The sequence below is a fragment of the Balaenoptera acutorostrata genome, chromosome 5 (assembly GCF_949987535.1).
Source record: "Balaenoptera acutorostrata chromosome 5, mBalAcu1.1, whole genome shotgun sequence".
Lineage (NCBI taxonomy): Eukaryota > Metazoa > Chordata > Mammalia > Artiodactyla > Balaenopteridae > Balaenoptera > Balaenoptera acutorostrata.
The window spans coordinates 142,522,387-142,537,072 of NC_080068.1; the positions used below are offsets into that span (position 1 = coordinate 142,522,387).

Genomic DNA, 14,686 nt, shown 5'->3' on the forward strand with positions numbered 1-14,686 from the left:
GGGGAGCTAGATCCCACATGCCGCAGGGCAACTAAGCCCACGCGCTCTAGAGCCTATGCACCACAACTAGAGAGACCGCGTGCGACAACTACTGAGCCTGCGTGCTGCAACAATAGATCCTGCATGCCACAACGAAGATCCTGCGTGCCGCAACTAAGACCCGACACAGCCAAATAAATAAATAAATAAGTCAGTAAGTAAATAAATACATATTAAAAAAAAAAAATTGGGGACTTCCTTGGTGGTCCAGTGGTTAAGAATCCACCTTCCAATGCAGGAGACGCGGGTTCAATCCCTGGCTGGGGAGCTAAGATCCTACATGCTGCGGGGCAACTAAGCCCACATGCCACAACTACTGAGCCCCCACATACCACAACTAGAGAGAAGCCCGTGCTCCACAATGAAGAGCCCACTCACAACAAAGATCCCGCAGGCCGCAACTAAGACCCAACGCAGCCAAATCCATCAATCAATCAACTTAAAAAAACAATTCAAGCTGGTACCTGCCAGCTACAGATTCTTTTGGACTTTGTACAAACACATTCATATCATCTGAGAATGACAATTCCACTTCTTCATTCGAATCCTTATCCCTTTGTTTCTTTTTATTTCTTTAGAAATAGAAGTTGTGATAAGGGGCATCATTATTAGTTTTTTAATCTCAAGGAATGGCTTGTAATGTTACACCATGATGTATATAACATTTACTGATTTTATGGATTCCCTTCACCATGTTTAGGAGAGGCCCTTCTCATCCTAGTTAAGGGTTTTTACTATGAACGCTTAACTTTAGCAAATGCTGTACCATCTGCTAAGATTTAAAAATACACACACACACACACACACACACACACATTATAAATAATTATAAATATATATAATTTTAAGAAACATTTAGAATTTTACAATACTTCAGATATGAATTGATGACCTTTTGTACTGCAAACTGCTCTTGTGAGTGTCTGTGTATATGTGTGCGTGCTTTCTGAAACAAAGAGATTAAAGTACTTCCAAAGAAAGAACAAGGCACTTTAAAGAAAAATTTTCTTGCCATGAGTCACATAGTAGATATTATTGAACATATTATGACAAATATTATTAAACATGTACTGATAAAGTCTGCGTATCAGGAAACCTGAATAAATTATCCAAAATGTTACTTTCCTCCTTAAAAGCATGCCATATCACTGTGTTCCAATGCCAGCACATACAAAGATCAGCTGGGAGGCTTGTGAGAACACGGATGTTGGGTCCCAAGTTCCTAGGCGATGCTGCTCGTCCAGGACCACTCTGAGATATGCTGCCATAAACCAGGCTTTACACACACGGGAAGGGAGAAGTGAGTGAAGTGTGGGAGTGTGGGCGAGAAGGCTAGTGCGTGTGTGCTCGGGGTGTGGATGGGATGTACATGGCAGGCCTTCACATGCTAGAATGCTACAAAGGAGCCGGGCTGCTTGGCTAGCTGACACAACTTCTGTCCAAGACAAGCGGCCGTGCTATGTGGGAGGGTCATGCATGGGAACCACGAAACCATCCTTTTTTCGGACCACACTCTTAACAATTACCTTTTGAAATATTCCACTTCCCTCTCTGTCTCGTCCATGTCCACACTGTCTAGGTCGATATCTTTAGGCAGAAAGACATCATCTGTAAGATGAAAGAAAAGAGGCAAGTCAACTAAACAGCAGGCCATCTTAGCGGGACAGAGCAAAGCATTTGGTTTTACTTAATTTCAACAAGTTCACAAACTAAAAATCTTTTCTAAAATGAGCTTTTGTATGGGACTTCCCAGGCGGTCCAGTGGGTAAGACTCCATGCTTCCAATGCAGGGGACGTGGGTTCCATCCCTGCTCGGGGAACTAAGATCCCATGTGCCGCGAGGTGCGGCCAAAAAAAAAAAAAAAAAGTGAGAACTTGTCTAATAAAATTTTTTTAAAAATTAAAAAAGAAAAATGAGATTTTGCAAATGGCCACAGGTGGGCAGACCTCTCTCATGCACTTGGGAACATCCAGGTCACCTGGAATTAGCGAACTCCTGTGCTGAGTGAAGGAACCACTGCTTCCGGCCCGGGAGAAGAGACATACCTGCTGCTGCCACCGGGAGAGCCCTTGAGAAGACAGAGGCTGTCTGCCCCAAGGCCCCGCTGGAGGGAGGGCGGGGGGGTGGGGGGAGCAGGGGCACGGCTGTCAACAGACGCCGCGGATGTGTCTGTACCCAGGACCCAGATGTCAGCCTCTGGAGGAAGACGGCTCTTCTAGGCATTCAGTTTATCCAAGCAACATCCAGAGACTTCATCAAAAAGCTTTTCTGGTTGTCCCTACCAAACGCAAGGCTATATTTCATTTTGCAGTTGAACAACCCTCTTTGAAAACAGGCTACAGCAGGGAGACGACTGAAGAGGGAGCCTCGGCGCCTCTGAGGGTTTTAATTCTCTCTTCTGCTCTGCCCACCCTGTTTGGTACCTGCCAGGCGCTCAGAGGCTCCATCCGTGCACACCTGGGTGCTGGGGGGCGCTGGCGGTGTACGCACAGCACCGGGCTCCACCCACGGACGAGTGCAGACCACCGACAGTGCTCTGTTAAAGCCAGTCTCCATTTCCTGTCCCCACCTTAGCATGGGACAATTTTTCGGTATCTTCAGTAAAGGACCCCTTTCCTCCCATCACTGGGCATGTGCACAGCAGCGTAATGAAGGTGCGGTTTACCTGCATACCAGCAGCTAACACTGCTGAAGGCTCCCAGCGCCGTGCGGAGTGCCTTCACATCCGCCAGCTCACGGCAACGCCATGGCCACCGAGCAGCCCCCGCACGCCCCCCTGCACGACCACGGCCCCTCCCGCACAGACAGCTAGCAGCGGCCTGGGTCTTCCTCGACTCTGCCCCCCGCCGCTGTATCCCTGTGGTTTCAGCCACACCTGGATACCAACACCACCAAACCACCCCTGCTCCAGTCCTCCTTCATGAGCGGCTCGTCCATAAAGCCACCTCCTCTGTACATCCACCCTTCAGGCAGCTGACCCCCAATGCGGGCAAAGCCGCAGCCGCTGTGATCTGCTGCAGCCGCTCCCTTTCTGACAGTGATCTAGAAATGATCCTCCCCCCCACCCCCTTCCTCACACTCGTGTCCCACCTGTCGCCCCTGTCACCATGCTGGGCATGTTCCTCGTCAACAGTTGCAGACGCCTGTCTCCATCCCATTGCTGCTGCTTCTGGTCTGCCCCCCCAGCCCCCGCCCAAGCTCCCTGGTCCAGGCCGCCAGCCTGCACGAGTCACCCTCACAACACGCTCCTTCCCAGCCACTGAGACCGTTCATCGGGCCTCCGCTGCACACCTACCACAGGCATCTCCTGGAGGCCCACTGGCTGACCCTGGTCAAGGAAACAGTGATGCACGAGGAAAGGCGAGGTGGGCCAGGAGTGTTTACAGATGTAAGGAAGGTAAAGTCTTAGAAAGGCCGAACTCAAGTTATTCCATAACGAAGTTCTAGAAGAGGAGTTGCTTCAACCACAGAAGCAAACACAGAGCAGACACGCCTGCTGGGAGTGCTCTCATTATAAAGTGATTTCTAATACTCTTCTAATTAGAACTGATAACTGGTATTGAAAATCTTGGCATAAGAAAAAAATGGGACGGAACTATAACAAGATCCAGTATCAGACAAACATTTTTCACAACAAAACTTATTAACCAGGCTGGCAAGAAAGAGCGACCTGAAGAGTTTCACACCCGCCAGGCTGTCTGTTCACTGTTCAGACCGCAGGCTGGCAAGAGAGAGCGACCTGAAGAGTTCCACACCCGCCAGGCTGTCTGTTCACTGTTCAGACCCCAGGCTGGCAAGAGAGAGCGACCTGAAGAGTTTCACACCCACCGGGCTGTCTGTTCACTGTTCAGACCGCAGGCTGGCAAGAAAGAGCGACCTGAAGAGTTTCACACCCGCCAGGCTGTCTGTTCACTGTTCAGACCGCAGGAAACAGTTTGCTTCGCCAGAGCTTGGAGGACTCTGTGCCCGACCCCTACTTGAGGACATGTGCCTGGGAACACTGCTACACGAGGACCAACATGGGTACCTAATGTATTCATGTGCAAACCTACAAATACTATGCACTCTGACAAAGCAGAAACAAATGCAGCTGAAAAATGGGAAGAGAGAGGACAGCAAAAGAGGGCAGAGTAGAGAAAACAGGGTCAGTGCACGGCTGTCCCCCAGGCAGTTAAGTGGTGCCACAGGCCCCCATTTGGAGCAGGGATGGGGCACTAGAGGTATAAGTGCAGGGGCAGCACCGGTACAAAGTCACAAACGTTCCTAAACACCAAGAATATATAGAAAGAAAGGCAAACATCTCACACAGAGAGACAATCAGCGAATATAAAATATAAAATAGAGGACTTCCCTGGTGGCACAGTGGCTAACATGCCACGTTCCCAATGCAGGGGGCCCGGGTTTGATCCCTGGTCAGGGAACTAGATCCCGCATGCATGCCGCAACTAAGAGTGCTCACACCACAACTAAGGAGCCCACAGGCCACAACTAAGACCCAGTGCAGCCACCAAAAAAAAAAAAAAAAAAAAATACACACACACACACATACATATATGTATGTATTAAAAAATTGATCTAATAATTACAAAATAATGTCACGGTTGTGCTATCAACGGGTGGAAACGGGCTCACCTCACCTGTAGATAAGACTGTCAATGTGGCTCACACAGCAGGACTGAGGTGTCTCGGTTGCATGCAAGGGAATGACCTAAAACCAAGTGACTCAGATAGGCCAGAAATGAAGGGATGAGGACAAAGGTGCCCCACCAGTCAAACAGAAACAGAGAGAAGGGGTAGCAATCACCATCTTAGACAAAGAATTCAAGCCAAAAGTGTGAAACACAACAAAAAGGACATTTTTAAACAATAAAAACCACAATTCAATATAAGAAATTAGTTAGGAATATGTACCAAGTAACAAAGAAACCACCTTTATAAAGCAAAACTACAGGAAATGCAAGAAAACACAGAAACTCAATAATAAATAACAGAATATATGTCAGGAGGACAAAAAACAAGTAAGGATACAGAAGACCTAAACCTAAACCTAACTCAAAGATATATCATGGATATAAATATATAGTTTAATACCATGATAACAGAGAAAATACACTTGAATCTCAAGTGAACACAGAGCAGTCACAACAACTAGTCACAAAGAAAATACCAGTAAGTTTCATGAGGCAGAAATATTACAAACAATACTCTTGGATCACAGTGTACAAAACCTAGAAATTATTAACATAAACAAGGCTCTCCCACCTGGAAACCTAAAAGCCAGCTATTAAACTATTGGGTGAAAGGGGAAAAGAAAACCACATGGAAATTACGGAATTTCTAAAGAAGAAACCAAACGGAAACATTATCATACACTGTGGGATATACTTAAAGGAATGATCAGAGAAAATTCAAGGCGCTAAATACTGTGATCAGTAAAAATGAAGGAATGAAAAGAACTCAATTCCCAAATCAAAAAGTTAGAAAGAACAATGAAATAAAACAAAAGGAAGCACAGAAAAAAAAGATAAAAGTAGAAATTTATGAGGCAGAGAAAAAAACAGTATACCTAATTGATAAATCAAGAGCCTGGCTTTTGAAAATATTATATAGATAAACTATTAACTTTAACTAACTGAGTCAAATAGAATAGGGAGAAAGAAAGCACAAACATACAAAATAAGAAATGACAAGAGGAAAATAACCACTGAAAGAAATTTTTTTAAAAGTATGTACTTTGCAGACATCTATGTAAATAAGCTGGAAAACTGGCTGAAAAGATAATTTACTACGGAAATACAGTTTAGCAAAATTAACCTCAGTGAAGAAAGAAATACTTAAATAGACCAATTACCATAGAGGACAGAGAGAATACCATCAGGAAACTACCCCACAAAAAAGCACCGGGCCCGGGGGCTGCACAGAAGATTCCTATCAAATCATTAAAGCCTAAATAGTCCCAATGGAAGGCGAATTGCTCTAGAATACTGAGAATGAAAAACAAACAAAAAAAGCTTCCTAATTCTTTACGAAGTATAACAGGTCTAAGAAGAAAAATTATGTTTAATCTCCGTAGATACTAGAAAACCTTTGACAAAATTCAACACTCATTCCTGATAAAGTACTCAAGAAAAATAGGAATTGGGCTTCCCTGGTGGCGCAGTGGTTGAGAGTCTGCCTGCCAATGCAGGGGACACGGGTTCGGGCCCTGGTCTGGGAGGATGCCACATGCCGCGGAACAGCTGGGCCCGTGAGCCACAATTACTGAGCCTGCGCGTCTGGAGCCTGTGCTCCACAACAAGAGAGGCCACAATAGTGAGAGGCCCGCGCACCGCGATGAAGAGTGGCCCCCGCTTGCCACAACTAGAGAAAGCCCTTGCACAGAAACGAAGACCCAACACAGCCATAAATAAATAAATTAATAAATTAATTTAAAAAAATAGGAATTGTTGGATATTTTCTTAACATGATAAAATATATAAACCTTACCCTAAAGCCAGAATCTTAATGTAGAAACACCAGACGTTTCCATTAAGTTCAAGAATGATGCAATTAAACAAGAGAAAACAAGAAGCATAAGAATTGGAAAAGGAGAAGTAAAGCTTTCTCTATCTGCAGATAGATAACAGAGTACCTGGAAAACCCCAGAGAATCAACAATAAGACTCAAACAATGAAATAATCTGCTAAGGTAGGAGATATAAAGTTAACATACAGAAAGCAATAGCTGTTATATACACAAATGACCAGTTAGAGGAGCACTGTCCAATAGAAATACAACATGAGCCACATACATAATTTAAGATTTTGTAGTAGCCACATTGAAAAAATTAAAAAGAAACAAGTGAAATTAATTTTAGTAATATATACTTTATTTAATTAAATATGTCCAAAAGATTATCATTTCAATATGTAATCAATGTAAAAAATTATACTGGGACTTCCCTGGTGGCGCAATGGTTAAGAATCTACCTGCCACGGAAGACCTAAACAGACATTTCTCCAAAGTAGACATACAGATGGCCCACAAACACATGAAGTGATGGTCAACGTCACTAATCATTAGAGAAATGCAAATCAAAACCACAATGAGGTACCACCTCACACTGGTCAGAATGGCCATCATCAAAAAATCTACAAACAATAAATGCTGGAGAGGGTGTGGAGAAAAAGGAGCCCTCCTGCACTGTTGGTGGGAATGTAAATTGATACAGCCACTACGGAGAACAGTATGGAGGTTCCTTACAAAAACTAAAAATAGAACTACCATACAACCCAGCAGTCCAGTCCCACTACTGGGCATATACCCAGAGAAAACCATAATTCAAAAAGACACATGTACCACAACGTTCACTGCAGCACTATTTACAATAGCCAGGACATGGAAGCAACCTAAATGTCCACTGACAGATGAATGGATAAAGAAGATGTGGCACACATATACAATGGAATATTAGCCATAAAAAGGAACGAAACTGAATTATTTGTAATGAGGTGGATGGATCTAGAGTCTGTCATACAGAGTGAAGTAAGTCAGAAGGAGAAAAACAAATACCGTATGCTAACGCACATATATGGAATCTAAAAAAAACGGTACTGATGAACCTAGGAGGCAGGGCAACAATAAAAACGCAGACCTAGAGAACGGACTTGAGGACACGGTGGGGCGGGGGGAAGCTGGGATGAAGTGAGAGAGTAGCACTGACATATATACACTACCAAATGTAAAACAGCTAGTGGGAAGCTGCTGCATAGCACAGGGAGATCAGCTTGATGCTTGGTGATGACCTAGAGGGGTGGGATAGGGAGGGTGGCTCAAGAGGGAGGGGATATATGGATACATATAGCTGATTCACTTTGTTGTACAGCAGAAACTAACACAGCATTGTAAAGCGATTATACTCCAATAAAGATATTAAAAAAAAAAAAAAGAAAGGACTCCAATGCAGGGGACTCAGGTTCAATCCCTGGTCCAGGAAGATCCCACATGCCATGGAGCAACTAAGCCTGTGTGCCACAATTACTGAGCCTGTGCGCTGTAACTATTGAAGCCCGCATGCCTAGAGCACGTGCTCCGCAACAAGAGAAGCCACCACAATTAGAAGTCCGCGCACCGCAATGAAGAGTAAGTAGCCCCCGCTCGCCTGAACTAGAGAAAGCCCATGCAGCAATGAAGACCCAGTGCAGCGCCCCCCCCCCAAAAATATATACTGAGTTATTTTACATTCCTTTTTTTTTCATACTAGGTTTTCAAAATCTGGTTATGTTTTTACATTCACAACCCCCTCAATTTGCACCTTCCACCGTTTGGTGCTCAGGGGTGACATGTGACTGGCTACTGCACCAGACGGACAGAGTTAGAAGGTATGATTGTAGAAAACACCCCGTTAAAATTAAAAGCAAGGAAGATTAAATACTTAGGAATAAGCTCAATAAGAAATGTGAAAAACCTATTAGAGAAAATTTAAAACATTCCTAAAAGACATAAAGTAGACTTGAACAAATGGAAAAACTCCCCTTGTTCTTGGGAAGGACGAACAACATCATAGACACCAATTCTCACTAAATTATCTTATAAATTTAATGCAATACCAATAAAGATACCAACAAGGTTTTTTTTTTTTTTTTTTAAGGGAGCTAGGCACACTTATATCAAAGTTCTTATGGGAATACAAACATGAAAGAATAGCCAGGAAAACACTGAAAAAGGCTATGAGGAGAGAAGAGCCCTGTAAGTCATTAAAATGTACAGAACCTCTAAAGTAGCTAACTCAATACAATAATGGCGTGTGAATGAACACAGAGGAAAGGAAGAGAAATTCCAGAACAGACCTGAGGACACACGGTGTAGCACACGGTAGCATCCTGAGTCACTGGGGCAAGATGAGCTTTTTAATAACTGGTGTTGAGACAACCGGTTAACTATTTGTAAAAGATAAAGCTGGATTCATGCATCACACGATACAAAAGAATAAACTCCAAATAAATGTATCAGGGAGCTAAGTGAAAAAAGTGAAACCACGCTAATACTAGAAAAAAAGTTGGGCACATTCCTCCTTAACCTTCGTGTTAGTACAAACAATTATATCTAACAATTATTTAAAATCCAGAGGCAATAAAAAAAAATCAATGAACTGACTATGTAAAGTAAAAAAGAAAACTTGTGCACGGCTAAAAAGCATTGTAAACATAGTCAAAGGCAACAAGCTGGGGGAATATCTGTAGCATGCAATGCAGTTAAAAGGCTAATATCCCCAATTCATAAAGAACTCTTAAAAAATGGAAGGAAAAGACCAAAAACCCAATTAAAAATGAGAAAAAGATAAGAATAGAAAATTCACAAAAGAAATATAGAAACAGCCCTTAAAAATATGACCTCACAGTAATTAGAGAAAAATGCGTATGAAAACTACAGGAATAAGTGCGCCTAACAGATGGGCTCAAGTTACAAAGCCTGACAACACACTCTCTTGGTGAGGCTGTGGCCAAACAGGGGCTCGACGGGGTGGGAGTGCAATGCAGGGTTCAGAGGACCAGGCCACATCAACAAGCCCTGTCTGCACTGACCTCTGACCCAGCACTCCCGCAGAAACACTGACGCAGAGCACCTGCGCTCCACCCCACTGTGTGTCATTACATACCCCGAGAGCGGGGCAGTGTCCAGCGGAGCCCACTCAGCACCTGAAACCACAAGGAAGAGCTGCGGACGCACATGGAGGGCCTTTGGAATACAGGATGTGGGGAAAAAGCCACGGGGAAAGGCATCTCTAACATGCCAACCTTTTGTGTAAAAAACAGAAAAGCAAATAAGAAACTAAGTAGGAATGGGATAGGGAAAAAGAAATCAGGATTAAGGAGGGGAAACAAAACAAAATAGATACAATCAGAAACAAAGGAAGCCGGCTGCATTTCCTAGGAGTCCCCGTGGCTGTGCTAAATGTGCCGCACTAGGCCCTCTGGGGGGAAGAGACCTACCAACCCTCAGGCTACAGAAAGGAACCCTGAACAGACACTGAGGGCAGGTGCGCCGGCTGGTCTCCCTCCGCGGTGGGAGCAAGCAATTCTGAAACCACCCCGTGTGCCCCCCCAGGACCGCAAGGAAGGGGACACACTGTGGACCGTGGGGAGGGGGCTGCAGGGAGCACAGTGGCACCGGAGCCGGACTGCAGTTGTCAGGGTGAACGGGTGGTTTTTACTGCAGAGGTTAGGTACCGAAAGACACAGATGTTGGGGGGGGGGCACGAGGAGCGCACACGTGCCCGCGTACACACACACGCTCCCCCTCCTAGGCCCTGTCAACCACACACCAGCAGCACCCAGGTCTGGGTCTCAGAGCCGGGACATCTAACTGTGCACAGAAGTGCTCAAAGCGCAACGGGGCGTAGAGGCCACGCGGAGGGGGCTCCCACCGACTGAATCTGGGGGCGTCGAAATGAACAGTGTTAGTAAAGGACTGTAACCTAGAGCGTAAAGAAAGAATCCACGAACCCGCCCTTATATAAGTAATGAAGTAAATGAAAAAATACACGGGGAAGGAGAGCTCTTCCTGTAGAACGCTGAGTAAGAAAGGGAGAAGGAATAACATCAGAAAAGTCACCATGATGTAGGCAAACAGCTCAGTAATAATCCCCCTGGGCAGTAACTGTCGTCGACCGATGCTAAAAGTAGTGGACGAATGTCTGATACGGCATAAGGGACTCGTCTCCCCATGAGACACTCCGGGTGAGCACAGGTCAGGTGTCAGCCTGGCAGAGGAGAGACGGGCCGACCACACGCACCACGGCCCAGGAGGAGAGTTACCACCACCGGGCAGCGTGCCTCCTGACGGCAGGGCACCCACCGACACAGACCCATCACCCCCAAGGCGCTGCCGCCAACGCTGCGTAATCTGAACCTGGCTGTGAAGAAACGGCACCAAACTGAAATTACTCTAGATAGTCATTTACTCTAAAAAATGGATGGATCACACTCTCTAGAGATGTCAGGTTGTGAGAAAGTGAGGAACTGACGCATTAAAGGAAATTAAAGAGATATGACGTGTGACCCTGGTTTGGATCCTGTGTCAGGAGAAAACAACTTTGTTTCCTAGGACATTAAAGGGATGAACGGAGAAACATGAATAAGCCTACAGCTAGGTAACGGTCTTGTGTCAGTGTTAATTTCTTGATTTTAACAACTACACTGCACTCCCTGCAGCCCCCTCCCCGCGGTCCACAGTGTGTCTCCTTCCTTGCGGTCCTGGGGGGGCACACGGCGTGGTTTCAGAATTGCCTGCTCCCACCGCGGTAGGAGACCGGCCGGCGCACTTGCCCTCGGTGTCCGTTCAGGGTTCCTTCTCTGGCCTGAGGGTTGGTAGGTTTCCTTCCCCCAGAGGACCTAGTGCGGCACATTTAGTACAGCCACGGCGACTCCTGGGAAATGCAGCCGGCTTCCTTTGTTTCCGACTGTATCCATTTTGTTCTGTTTAGTTGTTAAAATCAACAACTACATCGTGCCCCCCCATCTGTATCTTGCTGTATCTAATCTCTTGTTTTGAGGAAACACACACAGCAGCATTTCAGGGTAAAAGGGCACCGTGTCTGAAAGCACTCTCATTTGGTTCAGAAAAATAACCAAGAGGGAGAGACGGGACAAAGCAAGTGTGGTGACGTGCTGAGCTGGACGGGAGTATGTGGGAATCCTTCGTACTCTTTCCTGCAGCGTGGGGGAAGTCTAAAATTACTTCAAGGTAACCAAATATAACAACAATGCCTACGTGCCCCTCATTGTTGGCGAAGAGGCCACACAAAGCATGAAGCCACGACACAGACGGCAGCATCCACCTCCGTGAGGGACGGACCCCGAGAGGCACCCGGCCCAGCGCCCTCCTCGGCCCGAGATGCCCCAGCCAGACACACGCCCCTTTCCGCTCTGCATTTACCGATTGAACTGCTGCCTCTGTCTCCCTTCTTCTTCTTGCTTTTCTTGCTCTTGCCCTTGGGCTGCGGAGAGTCTGCTGGCACCGGCTTGCCGCCCTGCGGGTGCTCGCTGGGCGCGGCGGGCTCCGCGGGGCCCGGGCTCGGCTTCTCCTCCCGGACGTGGTTCAGCTGCTTTCTGTTGTTGTTGTTGCTGTTGACTTTCCTCTCCTCCCTCCTGTGCTCTGCCAGGGGCGTGAGGTCAAGCACTCTGGCCTTTGACTCAGCCTGGGGCCGGGGCCGGGGCTGGGCCTCTGAGGCTCTGGGGGGCTCCAAGGGCTTCCTCGCCGGCTCACTGCCCGCTTTACTGGTCTGCTTCAGCTTCTGTTTGCTGCTTCCCTCTTTGTGGTGGTGCATCATGTCCAGGAGGAAGGACAGCGGCTCCTGCTGCTTCCCGTTGACCCCTTTGGGCAGAAGGAGCTTGGAGTCCCTGGCGGCCGCGGGCTCGGTGGTGTCCCCGTCGGCCCCCGGCCCCGGCCCCGTCTCTCTGTGGTCCATGTGTCTGGAGGGGGAGCGAGATGAGGTTTCTGGGTCTTCGGTCGGCTCCAGCGAGCCGTTGTGGATGTTGTCAGAGTTGGGTGAGGACTCCGTGGCTGCCTGGAAACTCCTAGCAAGCATGTCCAACTTGGGACAGTCTTTACTTGGCCTCTCCTTCTTCTTCTTTTTCACGGCTCTCAGCTTCTGAAGCTCCTGGAGCCGCTGAAGCTCCTCTTTGAGCCGCTCCTCCTCCTCCTCCTCCCGCCGCCGCTCCTCCTCTCGGAGGTGCAGGTGCTCCCGGGCCCGGGCCTCTGCTTCAAGGCGTGCTTTCTCCTCCAGCTGCCGATGTGAAAGGAAAAGGCAACTTAGGACAACAGTAAGTGCTCGAAAAAGTAAGACACACACACAAAAATGAGATAAAAGCTGAATCGTGTGATAAGAATAGAAACCCTGAAAGGGGTTGTAATAGGTCAAAAGCTTAAAACACACCTCCATCAAAGCAGGGGGTGGTAGTCAACAAAAAATTCCTTAGAGCCTTTGCCCTAGCCCTGGGCACAGAGGGCAAGGTCAGAGCAGCTGCCGTGCTCCTGCCCCGCGTGGGCTCTCCCGTCTGTGCGCGGCGGGCGGGGGATAAACCGGACAAGAACGAGACTGATCACGAGGCAGCAGTTACACAGCTGCACCGGTGCCGCCAGAACCTTTCCAGGTGGGGAATGCCGCTGATGCGCTCACGTGGGGCAAAGCAACATTCAAGAAAATGTGTACTGAAAAGCTCGAAATTTCTTTTTCCCACCCTAGCAGGTAAAATTCCCAATATATTTTCACTAGCGTGACAGAGCAAATGACTTCCTGAAATGTTCAACATGACGTGGCAAATAGACAATGGTTATTTCTGCTGTCCAACTGGCAGGAAATTAATTTTCAACTCAAGCGAAGATTGTATTTTTTTAGTGACACACATTCCAGGAGCATAAATGGAAAAGATTCCTTCCGATTAGAAAACAAACGAGGGATTTCCCTGGCGGTCCAGTGGTTAAGACGCCGCGCTCCCAATGCAGGGGGCCGGAGTTCGATCCCCAGTCAGGGAACTAAATCCCGCGCACCGCAACTAAGACCTGGGGCAGCCAAATAAATAAATAAATACTAAAAAAAAGGAAACAAACAAACACCCAGGAAGAGTAGGGAGAACGGCTCCTCCACCACTGGGCTCCAGTAAGGCTCAGGCTCGTAAGAGTCTTTGAAAAAAACATTTTGCGTGGGAAAACGTAAAGGTCCTTCCGAATTTAAATATTTTTCGTGATGTTTCAGAAGGCAATATTTTTAAGAGACAACTTGCTTGTTTTTCTAAATAACTTAAACATAAAATTAGGTTAAAAATTCAATGACAGGTTTCAAAAAAATGTAACTTGACAATTCATGTACAGATTATTTTAAATTCTTGCTCCATCTGTTAAAGGAAAGCTTTGCTGGAGGCAGCACCTGACGGACAAACTCCCGCAGTGTCTCCCGCAGTGGCCCCTGCAGGCACTCCAGGACCTCCAGTCTGCAGGCCCGACCTGCCACAGGACAGAATCTACAGTGAATCCAACCCCGGGGTGTGCTGCCTTCATTTCAACAACCGGCCGGCCAACCAGAGACAAGGCAGCAGCTCTGTGGGTCCCTCTGCAAACGAGGTGCTCGGCAGAGAGCACGAGGGGTGTGAGCGGGCGCCGAGGACGACCCGGGATGCGCTTGCAGCATGGTCTGGATCCAGGCCGCCTGCAAGGACCGAGGACAGGAGTCCGGGTGGGGGCAGCCCTGAAAGCACCTGAGCCAGTCCAAAGGCTTCCGACGAAGCCCAGTGGCGAGTCCCCAGGGCCTCGGACCACCTGGGACCCCGGGCGCTGAAACACCCCTGGGTGGAGAACACACCTTCTCCCCACACCAGGTCTGGGGCAGAAGCAGGCCGCTCCCTCCAAGCCCCCTAATTCGACCTATGGCCAATCCAGACCTATCTCGGGACCGGGGGTGGGTACAACAGCGGCAGTGAATCCACTCAGTTCAATCACAGCTACCTTAAGAGTCACGGCAACTAAGTTGGAAGCAACACCACACGACAAGTGGCCTGACCCTGGGTCCATTGTGGGCATGTCTCCTCCTTCACAGGGGCCTCACGCCCTCCCAAAGCAACCCATCCTACGGTCAGAACCCTGTGGCCCTGACGAGTCCCCTCTGGGCAC

At 47.5% G+C, this 14,686-nt stretch overlaps 1 protein-coding gene across 3 annotated transcripts in view; it reads right to left on the reverse strand.

Annotated features, from left to right (window-relative positions):
• The window catches only part of FAM193A (family with sequence similarity 193 member A), a 170,148-nt gene that overhangs the window by 8,989 nt on the left and 146,473 nt on the right, over positions 1-14,686 (reverse strand). For all 3 annotated transcript variants that reach the window (XM_057546530.1, XM_057546529.1, XM_057546531.1), the window contains 2 exons: positions 11,957-12,806; positions 1,566-1,647 (listed from right to left, as the gene is read on the reverse strand). In XM_057546530.1, coding sequence (XP_057402513.1) covers positions 1,566-1,647; positions 11,957-12,806 — 932 coding nt within the window. The remainder of the gene's footprint in view (positions 1-1,565; positions 1,648-11,956; positions 12,807-14,686) is intronic.